Source organism: Alternaria metachromatica (genome assembly GCF_023757995.1).
Source record: "Alternaria metachromatica strain BMP 0045 chromosome Unknown scaffold_6, whole genome shotgun sequence".
NCBI classification, from domain to species: Eukaryota; Fungi; Ascomycota; class Dothideomycetes; order Pleosporales; family Pleosporaceae; genus Alternaria; species Alternaria metachromatica.
This window is the reverse complement of record NW_026055497.1, coordinates 442,974-456,283: the sequence shown is the minus strand read 5'-3', so window position 1 is coordinate 456,283 and position 13,310 is coordinate 442,974. Positions and strand designations below refer to the sequence as shown.

The following is a 13,310-nucleotide window of genomic DNA, read 5'->3' as shown; positions in this document are numbered from 1 at the left end:
AATTAATTATATTAAGCTAAAAAGAATTATTAGAATAATACTAAGAAGATATGCTATAAAAAGCTTTAACTTAGTAACCTAGTTCTCTTATAAAACTTTATATAGAAAATTAATATATCTAGAAATAAAAAGCTTAATACTAGGTAGATAGGTCTATATTATATATAACGCCTATAGCTAGAGTAAGGCACCTATTAGATTAAGAATCTTAATAGTATACTACTTCTATATACTATTCTAGGTAAGAAGCTAAAGCTCTTTTACTAATAAATATAAAAAGATATTACTAAGTAATATTATAGCTAGATAAAGCTCTATAACCTAGATAACTAGAAGAACACTAATATCTCTACTAACGTACTAGCTAGCTTTATTAATAATAATAAGAAAAATAGCTAAAACACTTCTTTCTAACTATAACTTAAGAAAGAAAAAGTAAGTAACGCTTTAAGACTTATTAGCTAGCTAAGCATTCTTCTAAAGCTTATTAGTTAGCTAAGTATAGTTATTACTAAGCGCCTTATAAAAGAAGAATAGAGAGTATTTAGACTAGACTTTATTTCTTTCTCTAATTTTAATATATTATTAGTATTAGATAAGAAAAGAGCTTAGGCTATAGAATAGCCTTTACTTAAGAAAGAGAAGAAAAAGTCTACTATAGACTCTTTTATTTAAAAGCCTCTTTAATAAATATATAGTCTACTATTACTAAGTATTTAAAGTATACTTTCTTAGTTTCTTTTTATTTCTTTCTCTTCTATTACGTTAACTATACTATAAAGAATCTTAATATTATAAATATATATAGACTATATTAGTCTTATAGAGAAGTATTTTATAAGTTCTACTAAAACTAAAGAGATAGCGCTTTTTTTACTTTTAACCTTAATTTATTTTAGTTTTTTTTCTACTACACTTATACTTTAATAGTAATAATAAGTCTTTACTTATTATACTTTCTTTCTAGCTTCTATTTACTTTTACTACTACTAGTAAAAGAAGTATTTAACTTATTTTATAGTCTTAAACTATACTAGATAAATATATTATAGACTATAAGATAAGTAGTAATAAAGATAGCGTAGTAATTATAGTAGCGTTTAGCTAGAAGCTACTACTAAAGCCTAAGGTAAATGCTACTCTAAGTACTTTTTACTACTTCTAACTCTTCTACTATAATATTAATACTAGATAATATAAATAAAGAGTTTACTATATATAGTAATACCTTTTCTTATAAGCGCTAGGTAGTATATATTTAGATACTCTTAGTAGAGTATAAGTACTATAAACCTTAAGATAAAGTAGAGAAAACTACTACTACTATTCTTACTATCTTACTATATTCTATCTTATATTAGATTCTCTACTACTAGTTTACTAGACTATAAAGTTGTATAACTACTAAGGCGTTGCCTCTACCTAGTAATAACTACCTAGACTTAGTTAATTTACTATTTTAAGCTCTTTAAGCTACTTAAATTAGAGCTTAGAATAGTAATTTCTAGTTATATTAGCCTATCTATAGTTAGGTCTCTAGAAAGTAACTACTACTAGGTAGATAAGAATATATCTATTCTACTACTATCTTAATATACTTAGAACGCCTAAAGAATATAGTAGCTATAATTCTACGCGTAATAACTAGCTATAACTCTATATATAACTATCTAGAAACTACTATAATAACTATAACTACCTTATCTTTAGTAACTAATACTCTATTACCTTTATACGCTCTTAGAAGTAATAAGAGAAAGAGCTATAAGTATTATAGCTCTCTTATAACTTTAATATTAGAAATACTAGTACTAATTATAATAAGTATTACTCTTTTAACTATTCTATTTAGCTTTAAACTCTTTTTAAACTATATTTATATAGCTATTATAGTCTTTTAGCTATAATTCTAATAATTATAGGCTAAAATAGTTCTAATATATAGATTTTAGGTAGATTAGAATTTTATCTAAAATCTAGTTATTACTACTATAATAATATAACGCTGTCTATTTACTAATACTATTATACGCGTAAGAATACTACTAAGTATAATAGCTAATTACGTAATTAATTACTTTATCTTTACTATAATTTTACCTTCTAACTTTACTTATTAATATTATAATATTATAATACTATAATAGATAGAGGCCTCTTAATTATATATATATATATATCTTTTCTTAGCTATTACTTTTTTTTTTCTTCTCTAACCTTCTTAATCTTTTCTTCTTACCTCTACACACTATAGTTACCTCTTAGAAGTAGGCTATATCTTCTTTCTCTCTTTATTAACTTAATCTTTCTTATTTTCTATCTTAGTAATTATAACTATAGCTATAACTATAACTACTACGCTTAGTGTAGAGAAGTATAATAAGCCTATAAGCTATCTAAACCTTCTCTATAACTCTTAGTTACTATTAACTCTATATATAAGAGCGCGCGCTTAGTCTACTATATCTATAACTAATTTTATAAATAAGTATATAAGCGTAACTATATATATATATATATAAGCTTAGTACTATTAGTTCTATACTATAAGCTAGTCTAGTAAGAGTTTCTTTATAAGAGCTAGTCTTAGATTACTAAAGAAAAATACCTACACTACTAGAAGCTTAGTAGAAGATAGCTAGTAATAAGAATAAGAGTAAGAGTAAAGCTATAAATACTAAAAAGTTAACTTTTTTTTATAGCTAAGGCTCTTCTTTATAAGAGACTTCTTTCTAGAAAGATTTACTTTTTAAGCTCTATACACCTAGTTTAACTAAGAATTTTACTACTTTAAGTATTTATAGTTAAGCTTCTAGAAGTAATACTAGCTCTTTCTTTACTACTTTTTTTAGTTTATATCTAAAGAAAGATACTCTTATAATTATCTAGGCTCTATACACTAAAGCTAAGACCTAAGTTCTTACCTTAGCCTAGAACTAGAATCTCTAGAATCTAAATATTAATAGTAAGATAATAGAGTTTATTACTAGTTTTAAATAGTAGTCTTCTAAGTAATAGAAAGTTATTCTTAACACTTTTATAACTAATATAACCTTTCTATTTAACTAGATTACTAACCTTATTCTTAAAGTATCTAATATAGTTAAAGCGCTGCTAGAGCTTATAGACAAGTATAGTAGTATTAAAGTATTTAATAGCTAGTATTAAGTCTTAAGCTAAGCTAAGAATACTAAAAATAAGTATATTATAAAGCTAACTACTACTACTAAGAGCGTTAACGTATTAGAGCCTAGTTTTATAAGCTATATCTTTTACTTTTTAAGTAAGATTCTGTATAACTACTAGACTATATCTAATATATAGTTTTGTCTTAGGTGTTTAGATATTAGTAATATAGCTCTTTTCTTAGTCTAAGTAGTAGCTATTTATATCTATACTCTACGTAAAAGTACTAAGACTAATATTATTATATAAGACTAAGCTACCTTAAAAGATTCTATTAAGGTAACTATTTAGTTTACTAAGAAGAATCTACTTTTTAAAACACTATCTCTTTTAAAGTATTCTATTAAAGTATTAAAAAAAAACTATAAGAAGTATAGTATAACACTAAGTATGCTTAGCCTTACTACTAGAAATATTATAGTTTCTTTTACTTATAAGTATAAGAAAGATAGTACTTATAATAGTTAATATAAGTTTTAGTAATATATCTTTCTATATATAGCTAATAAGTACTTTAATAAGAACTACTAGATTACGTATACTCTTTATAGTAGTAATAATATAATAATTACTAATACTATAGCTAGATACTAGATAAAGCTTTACTCTATCTATTAATTAGCTATCTCTATTATAATAGAACTTAGATTATCTTTATATAAGTTAAAAGTAATTAATAAAAGTAGTAATTATATTAAAGTAGAGCTAAAGAAGATTAGAGTAAAGTAACTTAGTAGAGCTAGATTAGTTACTTCTTTAGTAAATCTAAAGAAGTAGGTATACTAAGAGCGCTAGGCTAGTCTTAAGGTAGTTAAGAAAAAGGTAGTAGTAGCTAAGTTATAGAAATTAAAGCTTTATAGTACATAAACTAGCTTTCTACTACTACTACTACTACTTAGTACTAGCGCTCTAAAATCTACTCTAGCTTACTAATCTTTATCTAAGAAGATAGATACTACGCTTAATAAAGATAATTTAGAAGATAAAGACTAGAATTCTAATAAGCTTAAGGCTTTAACTATAGCTAAGAACTATAAATATCTAGATAGAACTTCTAATTTTCTTTAACTAATTCTTAATAGCTACTCTAAGTATACTAAACTTAATAACTACAAACGTATTAAAGTTATTTAAGCGTAGTATTAAGAAGTTTATATTAGTTACTACTCTAATAGCTTATTAATTAATAGTACTTATATCTATTAGACTTATATATAAGTAATAGCTATCTATATAGATCTCTTTAAGTAAGCTATAAATATAAAAGCTATAAATAATATTCTTTTTCTTCTATATCTTTTTTAAGATAAGTAGTATAAACTCTAAATCTATCTAGTTATATTTATTTTCTTTATTAAGTAATATAAGCTTAGTAAATAAGACTCTAACTTTCTTAGCTATTACTTTTATTCTTAGATAGCTTATAATCTATACCTAATTTCTTTCTAGAAAGTAGTTAGTAAAAAGATAGGTTAGAGTAAGCTAGTAGAAGACTTTAAGTAGAAGAGTAATATTACTATAGAGAACTTTAAGTAGCTGTTCTTTAATAATAAGAAACTTAAGAAGATTATTAAAGAATTCTTTAAGATATACTATTACTACCTTTAACGCATTAATAGTAATAAGAACTTTAGCTAGCTTTATATTATATACTATTCTCTTATTTAATAAGCTATCTATACTAACTTTTATTACTAGATACTCTACTTAGTACTTTGCAAAGAATATACTATAGTTTTCTACTTTTATTATACTAAGTATACTATACTAGGTAATAAAACGTTCTTTTACTATATTAATCTTAATCTATTATTTACCTATACTTAAGATTAAAGTGTAGATATAATCTAAGAATTAGTCTTAATTAATAATAAAAATTCTTAGAACTATATAGAGGTCTTAGAGAGCTTCTATTAATATATAGAGCTATACTTATAATAGTATAAAACTACTAAAAAGAATTCTACTAGCCTTATTAAAAAATAGTATAATAATATTAATTAGACGTAAGAAGTATAAGTAATAGTACTAGGCGTAAAGTAGAAGAAGTCTATTTATAGAGAAGAAGATATTTATATTACTTACTCTATAACGCTCTATAGCTTTATAGAACTAATAACTAAGATTTATTAAATAATTCTTTTATAGTATATTATAGTACGCTAGAGCGTTATAGAGATTCTAGCTATAGAAATATATAATAAGATCTTAAAGACTTATTATAATCTTATAGTACCTCTTATAATACTATCTAGATATTATAATAAATATAGTAGTATTAAGTAAGTATTTCTAGTAAATATATATATTAACTTCTTCTTCTAAATTTAAAAGGCTATTCTTGTATAAGTCTTCTAGAACAACTCTCTTATATATAAGAAGATCTATAAACTTCTTAGTAAAAATAAGAATAGTATTCTAGAGTATATCTAGAAAGAGCGTAAGTATATTATTAGAAAGATTAAAATACTATAGCTAGTAGTTAAGAAGCTTAAGAAAGCTGCCTTTACTAAGAGCGCTAATAGTAAATATTTAAATATTTTCTTCTTTACTAATAAGAGTATACCTTCTTTTTATAAGAAATAGTAGTATATTTAGAATTATAATTATAGTATAGAAGATACTATTAGATATCTTATTAATAAGATTAATATAAAACTAGATATTTATTACTACTTCTATAATACTACTAATCTTAATACTATACCTACTTCTTTCTCTCTATTTAAGACTTCTTAGGCTTACGCTAGTAGTTTAGTATCTACTTTATTATTACTTTCTAGCTTCTTACGCTCTCTAATAATATTGCTACTACTAGTTTTACTACTTTCTTCTTAGTTTAAAATACTAATACTAGCTTTATTAGCTTTTTCTACTAGTTTATCTAAGCTATATTATAGTAAATAAAACGTAAAGTAGACTAGACGTACTAGTAATATTACTAGTACTTAGATTTTAGATAAGCTTCTTATTTTACTTAAAATCTAACTACTACTTATACTATAGTAGTGTATTACTAATATCTCTACTTAATTATTTATTTTGCTTTTTACTTTCTTTTCTATACTTTTTCTTTATCTTTTCTTTATACTATAAGTAAGTAATATATTCTAAATAGTATAATAAAACTATACTACTAGAAAGAGAAAGTTTATACTAGTGTATAAAGTATTTTTATATAAATTAGATCTTTAATAACCTAAGAATTACTTAGAAAGAAAACGTCTTTAAATAAAAGCTTTTTAGAATTATTTTATTATCTACTATCTTATCTTTTACTTATACTTTTTAGTATTAGATTTTTATATAATACTTTAGATAATAGAATTTCTTTATAATAAGACTCTTTTCTACTAAAACTATTATCTATATACTTTCTTATCTATACTAATTACTTTACGTTCTTGTAGTAATATATCTTTATATCTACTAATACCTATATATTAGTATACTTAAAAACTAGAGTAAAGTAGACTATATATATTAGTATAGTTTTATCTAAGTTTAGTCTACACTTATTATACTATTAACTTAAGTAGTTTATACTAAGTTAACTATCTATTTATATAAAAAGAGTATAGCTAGCTATAGTATACTATACCTTATTAGTAATATAGAAATATAACTAAGATTATTCTACTTATAGCTTTTATATAAATATTAACTATATATTTTTTTATAACTATAAATATAGTAAACTTATTCTTTATAAAGTTAGTAGAGTATCTTATCTTAAGATTATACTAAGTACTAACCTAGTAGAAGTATTTCTTAGTAGAAATATTTTTACTAATATTTATATTATATATATAGTATAGAGTTTAACGTATAATAGTTTAAGTCTTACTCTTTTTATTCTAACTAAAGTTAACTAAAACTATTCTATATTAAAGTCTTATACTTTTATAATAAGTATAAATAGTATTTTAGCTAAATATAAAGAAAGACTACTATACTTATAATACTATTACTAAAGTAGATATTAGCTTAAGAATAGTTTAAAACTAGTCTAACTAAAGACTAGTCTTACTTAATTACTAATATTCTTTATTTAGAGTACTTTTATAAGTATAATAAAGTTTTTATTATTACTATTACTATCTATATTACTTACTACTACCTCTAAATTAATATTAGCTTTATTCTCTTTATATTAATACTTACTAAGAGCTATTTTAAATTATACTATACTAAGTATATTTTTACTATTATTACTTTAGTTTACTATAAGTCTATACTTAGTTAGAACTTAAGTTATTATTACTTATAGCGCGTTTAGTAAATAAACGTTTATAGTAATAATTATAGTTAAATCTTAGTTTAGCTAAAATTAAGAATAAAGTTAAAAATAAAGTTAAAAATAAAATATAAAGTAGCTACTAAAGTACTAGCACTAAGCTATAACTATCTAAAGATAGCTAAGCTTATAATTAATTTAACTATCTAAGTAAGTATTAACTAAGATTAACTCTAAGGACAGCTAAGCTACTCTCTGCAATAAACAACTACTCTTAGCGGCGAGCCTAGTGCTTTAGTAGCGTTTTCTCGCGAACTATTCGAGGATAATAGCGCGTGCGGGTAGTCGGGTGCAGGGAATGTCCCGTTAGTTAGCGTTGCGGGAGAGCAATGTACAAACACGAGGTTCCAACGTCGTAATGCTTCGCGGTCTGATCACTTCAGGCGCTTCTTATGCCAACAGTGAGACCAATCCCGTACTGTGCGTTTCGTGACTGCACAAGCATTAGCAACGAATTTCTTCATGTCCAGTTTGCTGCGCCGCATGCACGCAGAATGCAAGCCAAGATCTGGGATTGCAGGACCTGGCGCCAATCTGCAGGGGATGCGGCAAATTTCAATTCCGGGTAGGAAGCGACGAGCACGCTTGTGGTAGGCATCACGCTCTTGTAACGCGTATCTCGACGACATCATACTTAGTCCAGTGTGGAGTACGAACCATAGATTCATGTGTGGCAGATCATCGGCTAAGTCGACGCGTCGTGAAGAGGAGCCCTGGAGCTCGCGGTGATCTCGAAGGGCTGATGGGGTCTTGGCATCATGTGACACACCTGCCCGAACTCCCGAGGTCGTCATCGGATTCCGGTTTCTCTCATTCGACATGGGCACATCACCACTCGAGGTCGAACATTAGAAAGGCTCATATGCAACTCGATTGCTACCAGCAGCCATGCAGATATGACAGCGAAGCTCTACCTAACAAAAGCGCCGCCTCCACTCGCGCCCAGCTGATTACCCGTCATCCAGCCACTCTCTGGCAAGCACGCGATACCGACGATACCTGCCACCTCTTCGAGCGTACCGGGCCTACCACCAATCTCGCCTGCCAATCTCAACATGTCCTCGCTGTCTACACCAGGTCTCTCTTTCGCCAACGGAATCAAAGCGTTGTACATCTTCAGCGCCTCTCTTGGCGCCTCAGGCAATCCGTTCAGAAGACCGGTGTCCATGGGACCAGGGCTCACACTGTTAACCGTCGCGCGTTCAGCAAGCTCGCGCGCCCACACACGCGTCATGGCCTCGATGGCGCCCTTGGTGCCAGCATAGGATGTCTGTTGGATCAGACCCCATGTCGTAGTCGCGGATGAGATGTTGACGATCCTACCAGATCTGTCGTGAGGAAGGTAAGGAAACGCGGCTTTGATAAGCAGCGCAGGAGCTTTGCAGTTGATGTTGAACGTTTGGTCCCAAAGTTCTGGATCGAGCTCCTGGATGGGCTGCGCGTTCACGACAGCGGCATTGTTGATCAGGATGTCGATCTGGAACGAAGGGGTGGCCGCCAGGTTGGTGAAGTGAGCCTTTGCCGCATTGACAATGGTTTGCGGGGCGGAAGGGTCAAGAAGATCGGCGCGTACGGGGAGCGCGTTGATCTTGTAGGTCGTGGAGAGATGGTTTGCTAAGTCAGTCGCGATCTTATCCGACGCCGATGTTGCGTAGTTGATCACAACATTAGCTCCGCGCGAGGCGAAGTAGGTGGCAAGTGTGGCGCCGAAGCCTAGTTGCACGTCAGTTACTAATCAAGTGGCACGTCGTTACATCGCCATCGTAGGCGACTGCGAGCTTGTTGCAGAACATACTTCGCGAAGAACCGGTAATAATGGCAAGTTTGCCTTCAAAGACTCTGGGTGCTGACATTTTGGAAATTGCTACGTGCTGAGGTATGTTGAAACCTGGGTAAGAGACCTGTACATGTATCTATGGAAGTAGTCGTGACAACGCCCACCGCTTGCACGGCAGAGGCGTCGCGGGGAACCCTTGACTATGTAAAACATCTAGGATCCGTCGAGGAATGTCTAGCGGTGGAGACCGTTATTTCGTGGTGTGGGTCTCGATATAAATCCTCCGAAGAAGCTCCATCTTGTGCCGACGCATACACCGAGCATTGACAGACCGTATTCCTCACGCCATGTTATGAGGATAGTCATAACTGGCACACATATAGTTGATATCCCCCTTTCTCTCCTTATACCAGATTTCCAAGTTCTTGGTTGATATCTAGGTACTTTGGGACTACCTCATCTCTGGTCGAGATCCGAGTGTATGGATTCAATACGACACTCCTGCATGCTCCACGCCCCCGCACGCACAGTACGCGGCGATGTACCAATCCTTGTGCAGAAGAAGGTCTTGAAACAGGATTCGCGCGCAGACGTAGCAGGTTATACTACTCCACCGCTTTGCACAAGACCGAGAGTCTGGACTCGAGCTTGGAGATACATCGGCGCATGTGAAGGTGATACGTAAGACTGTCTGCCATCTCTGCAACTATACCGAAGGACACAACAGTAATCACGATAGCTACATAGTTTGGCTAATGCCAACAGTGTCTGAGCGAACAGACCTTCTGAAGCGGACATTACCTTTGCCAGAGCATGCGATCCTTCCCAAGCGTCGTCGTCCCGCGCATCAACAGCTCCCAAGAGCATCGGACATATAACGAACCGGGAACTACTGCAGACGGGTAACAGTGCCGGCCCTAGCAAGCCTGTGCCGCTTCGCCTCCCCGTTACCGTTGTTAATCCTAAACTCGTACGGCTTCATCCGGGCGAACCCTAGATGGTTGGCGCCGAGAGCCTTTGTGGCCTACGGATCGAGCTGGGATGGGAAAGAAAGCTCGTGGACGAGTGCCATACTGTTGGGATCGTGGCGCTCCTTTTTACCAGCCTTTCGTTGCGGTTTCTTATTTTCTTGCATGCCCGGTGCTTGCACTGTGTGGATTGGTGAACTCTATTGTTACTTTCTTCTTCGTGCGATTTGACTGTTGCGCTTGAGTGTATACAGAGTAGACTCGTCGAAAGTCTGATTGCCGCCATGGCGCCACCGACTTCTTACCATATGGCCCTATCGGTCTTGGTTCCTTTGCCGTTTGTCATTATTTCGACCATCTTGCGATTTTGGATTCGTACCAAGAGGAAGGCATGGGGACCAGATGACTGGGCTATGCTCATCAACTTGGTAAGTTTTGTACACATCCACAATCGGAATCTTACTGACATGGACCCAGCCGGTCTGGACGGTGGCCACAGTTTCCACACTCGGTATGGCTTGGAGTGGCGTTGGACAGTATGATGGCTCGTTGACCGCGTCTCAATACTCCATGTCCTTGAAGGTATGTAACCATCGATCTCCTGCGCCTCTGAGTCGTTTGAGAGGAAATACTGACGAGGAGCAGTGGTTCTACGTCTTCCAGGAGCCATGGTGCTTCACTCTCGTCGCGATCAAGTGCAGCATCGGCTTCGCCTTAATCCGCATCGCGAACCGCAAAAAATGGATCGAGATGGTCATCTATACCTGCATGATATCCTGTTTCGTCGTCATGGGCGGGACGGGAATGTATCTCTTCTTCCAATGTAGGCCGGTACAGTACGTCTCCATGCCTTCTCCCTTCCAGGGTATCCATAACTAACTCCGGAAACAGGAAGAACTGGTATCCCACGATGGAAGGTGAATGCAATGGCCGCAACATCCAGACAGTACTGTCATACGCCGTAGCCGTAGTGTCCATCTCAACAGACTGGATCTTTGCGACGCTCCCCATCTTCCTCCTCTGGGACGTCCAACTCGACTGGCGCGTTAAGATCTCCGTAATGTCCATGCTCGGCCTAGGAATCTTGTAAGTTATCTCGCACTTGGGTCCAAACCACCAAGTATCACCACTAACACATATACCAGCGCATCCATCGCCCCCATCGTTCGTCTTAAGTTCCTCATCGGCCTAAACGACCCAACCCGACTCCTCCAGAACCTCGGCGAAATCCTCGCTTGGGCCTGCGCAGAAATGAACGTCGGCATGTTCGTCGCCAACCTACCCGCCTGCCGCCCTCTACTCACAAACTTCATCTCGCACTTCTCATCCTGGTCAGGAAGCCACTCAAACCCTTCCGGCGGCTACTCGAAGAAGCAAAACCCTCGGGGTTCCATCCGCGCCGGTCCAGGATCAAAGCAATGGATGGAGCTTAACGAGCGACCGGAGAACCACTCGCATTCGGGTAGCAAGCCCAAGAGTGTGGGCGTGGAAACGAAAATCTATGGCGATCTGGATGAGTACAGTAACACGAGTTTGGAACACGTTGATGGCGATCAGAAGCGTGGTGGACAGCGGCCGAGTGGTGATGGCTTGCAGGTCAGTGTACAAAAGGACTTCAGAGTGGAGATTAGTGACAGGAAGCAGTTGACGGCCTTGCCTAGGGTGCCGTTGGAGACTGTTTGAATTGGCGATTGTCAGCGTGGTACTGGAGTTGTAGATGCTGTATATGTCATGTAGATCATGATCGCAATGAGCAGGGCTTCATATATGTTCCTCTTACGCTTTTATTAGTACAAAGTTGTTCCAATCTCAATACCCATGCTTTTGCAGCTCCGCCTCAGTATACTCCCACAATTTCTTCCTCAGCCCCTCGTCCCTCGCGAATGAACTGCCAGCACTCTTCTTGCCTACCGGCATGTAATATGCTCCACTCTCTAGCTGGTCCTTTGCGGTGGTAGCACACCAAGTCGTGTTCAGCGCGCCTCCTTCCGGACCTTGGTAGTGACCCGGCAGTATCATGCCGATGATGCCGTAGATGTACAGGCCAACCTTCATGAATATGTTCGTGCGGAGGTTGTCGAAGAGATCCGTCAAAATGACACCGGGGTGCAGGGAGACGGATGTTATCGTAGGGTACTCTAGCGCCAGCGAGCGAGCGAAGAGTATATTCGCCAACTTCGAGGAGCCGTAGCGACGCCAGGTACTCTCCTTCTCGAGCGCTTGCTGGTCGAACTCAATGCCCTTTGATACTGGCATCTGGTGGCCCATACTGCTCAGATTCACAATTCTGACATCCGAGCCGGGCTGTTTCGCCGTGTCCAGCATCGTCGGGATAAGGAGCTTCGTGAGCAGCGCGTGGCCCATGTGGTTCGTGCCGAATTGTATCTCATATCCTTCCTTGGTGGTGCTGTATGGTGGGGCCATGATACCAGCATTGTTGATCAAGATATCGAGTCGCGATTCCTGGCTCTTGAACGTCGATGCTGCGTCGGCAATGGACGAGAAAGACGTCAGGTCGAGCGGGAGAAATACGATTTCGCAGGCATTTGGCACGCTGTTCTTGATGTCGGAGATGGCATCGCGGGCTTTGGATTCGGTACGAGCGGCGAGGTAAATGCGCGTGGGGTTGTGGGCAGCGAGGTATGCGATGGTCTGTTTCCCTAAGCCGGCGTTGCCTGTGCATGTGTCAGTCGCATGATACGATCGCTCATGCTTGGAGTTGTGAGTCACTCACCACCTGTGACGAGGATAACCTTCCCATCCAGACTGCCAATGTCCTTAGCAGGGTCGAATGACTTTCCCATGCTGCTGGTCTTTTGTGGTCGCGGATTATGTATGTCGTAAAGCTGCGTGCGCGCAGTGAGAGGGAGTGGAGACTGTTGGCGATATGGGGCAGAAATTAGAATATAGCAGGTACTCGTCAACGTCGGCGCCAAGTATGTCTCTCGTCGTGGTTGTTGACGCAAGCAGGAGGCTGTCGCAATCCCGCGCACATCCTGTTGGCCATCAAGCCATCGTTAGCTTGCGGTGCGGTCCGTCCACGGGGTTTCGTCGTCGGATGCCGAGGTTGGAAACGCGCTAT

The 13,310-nt window shown here is 35.6% G+C and overlaps 3 protein-coding genes across 3 annotated transcripts; 1 reads left to right on the top strand and 2 right to left on the bottom strand.

Moving 5' to 3' along the window:
- Window positions 1-8,393: 8,393 nt before the first annotated feature.
- J4E83_003728 (uncharacterized protein) lies at window positions 8,394-9,336 on the bottom strand (the record flags this gene model as incomplete). Its single annotated transcript, XM_049330661.1, has 2 exons — window positions 8,394-9,196; window positions 9,279-9,336. 2 exons carry the CDS (start codon window positions 9,334-9,336, stop codon window positions 8,394-8,396), a joined length of 861 nt encoding a protein of 286 aa, XP_049190078.1.
- A 1,802-nt stretch (window positions 9,337-11,138) lies between these two features.
- J4E83_003727 (uncharacterized protein) lies at window positions 11,139-11,911 on the top strand (the record flags this gene model as incomplete). Its single annotated transcript, XM_049330660.1, has 2 exons — window positions 11,139-11,314; window positions 11,374-11,911. 2 exons carry the CDS (start codon window positions 11,139-11,141, stop codon window positions 11,909-11,911), a joined length of 714 nt encoding a protein of 237 aa, XP_049190077.1.
- Window positions 11,912-12,037: 126 nt separating this feature from the next.
- J4E83_003726 (uncharacterized protein) lies at window positions 12,038-13,032 on the bottom strand (the record flags this gene model as incomplete). Its single annotated transcript, XM_049330659.1, has 2 exons — window positions 12,038-12,903; window positions 12,963-13,032. The coding sequence occupies 2 exons, from the start codon at window positions 13,030-13,032 to the stop codon at window positions 12,038-12,040; spliced, it is 936 nt and encodes a 311-aa protein (XP_049190076.1).
- Window positions 13,033-13,310: the final 278 nt, after the last annotated feature.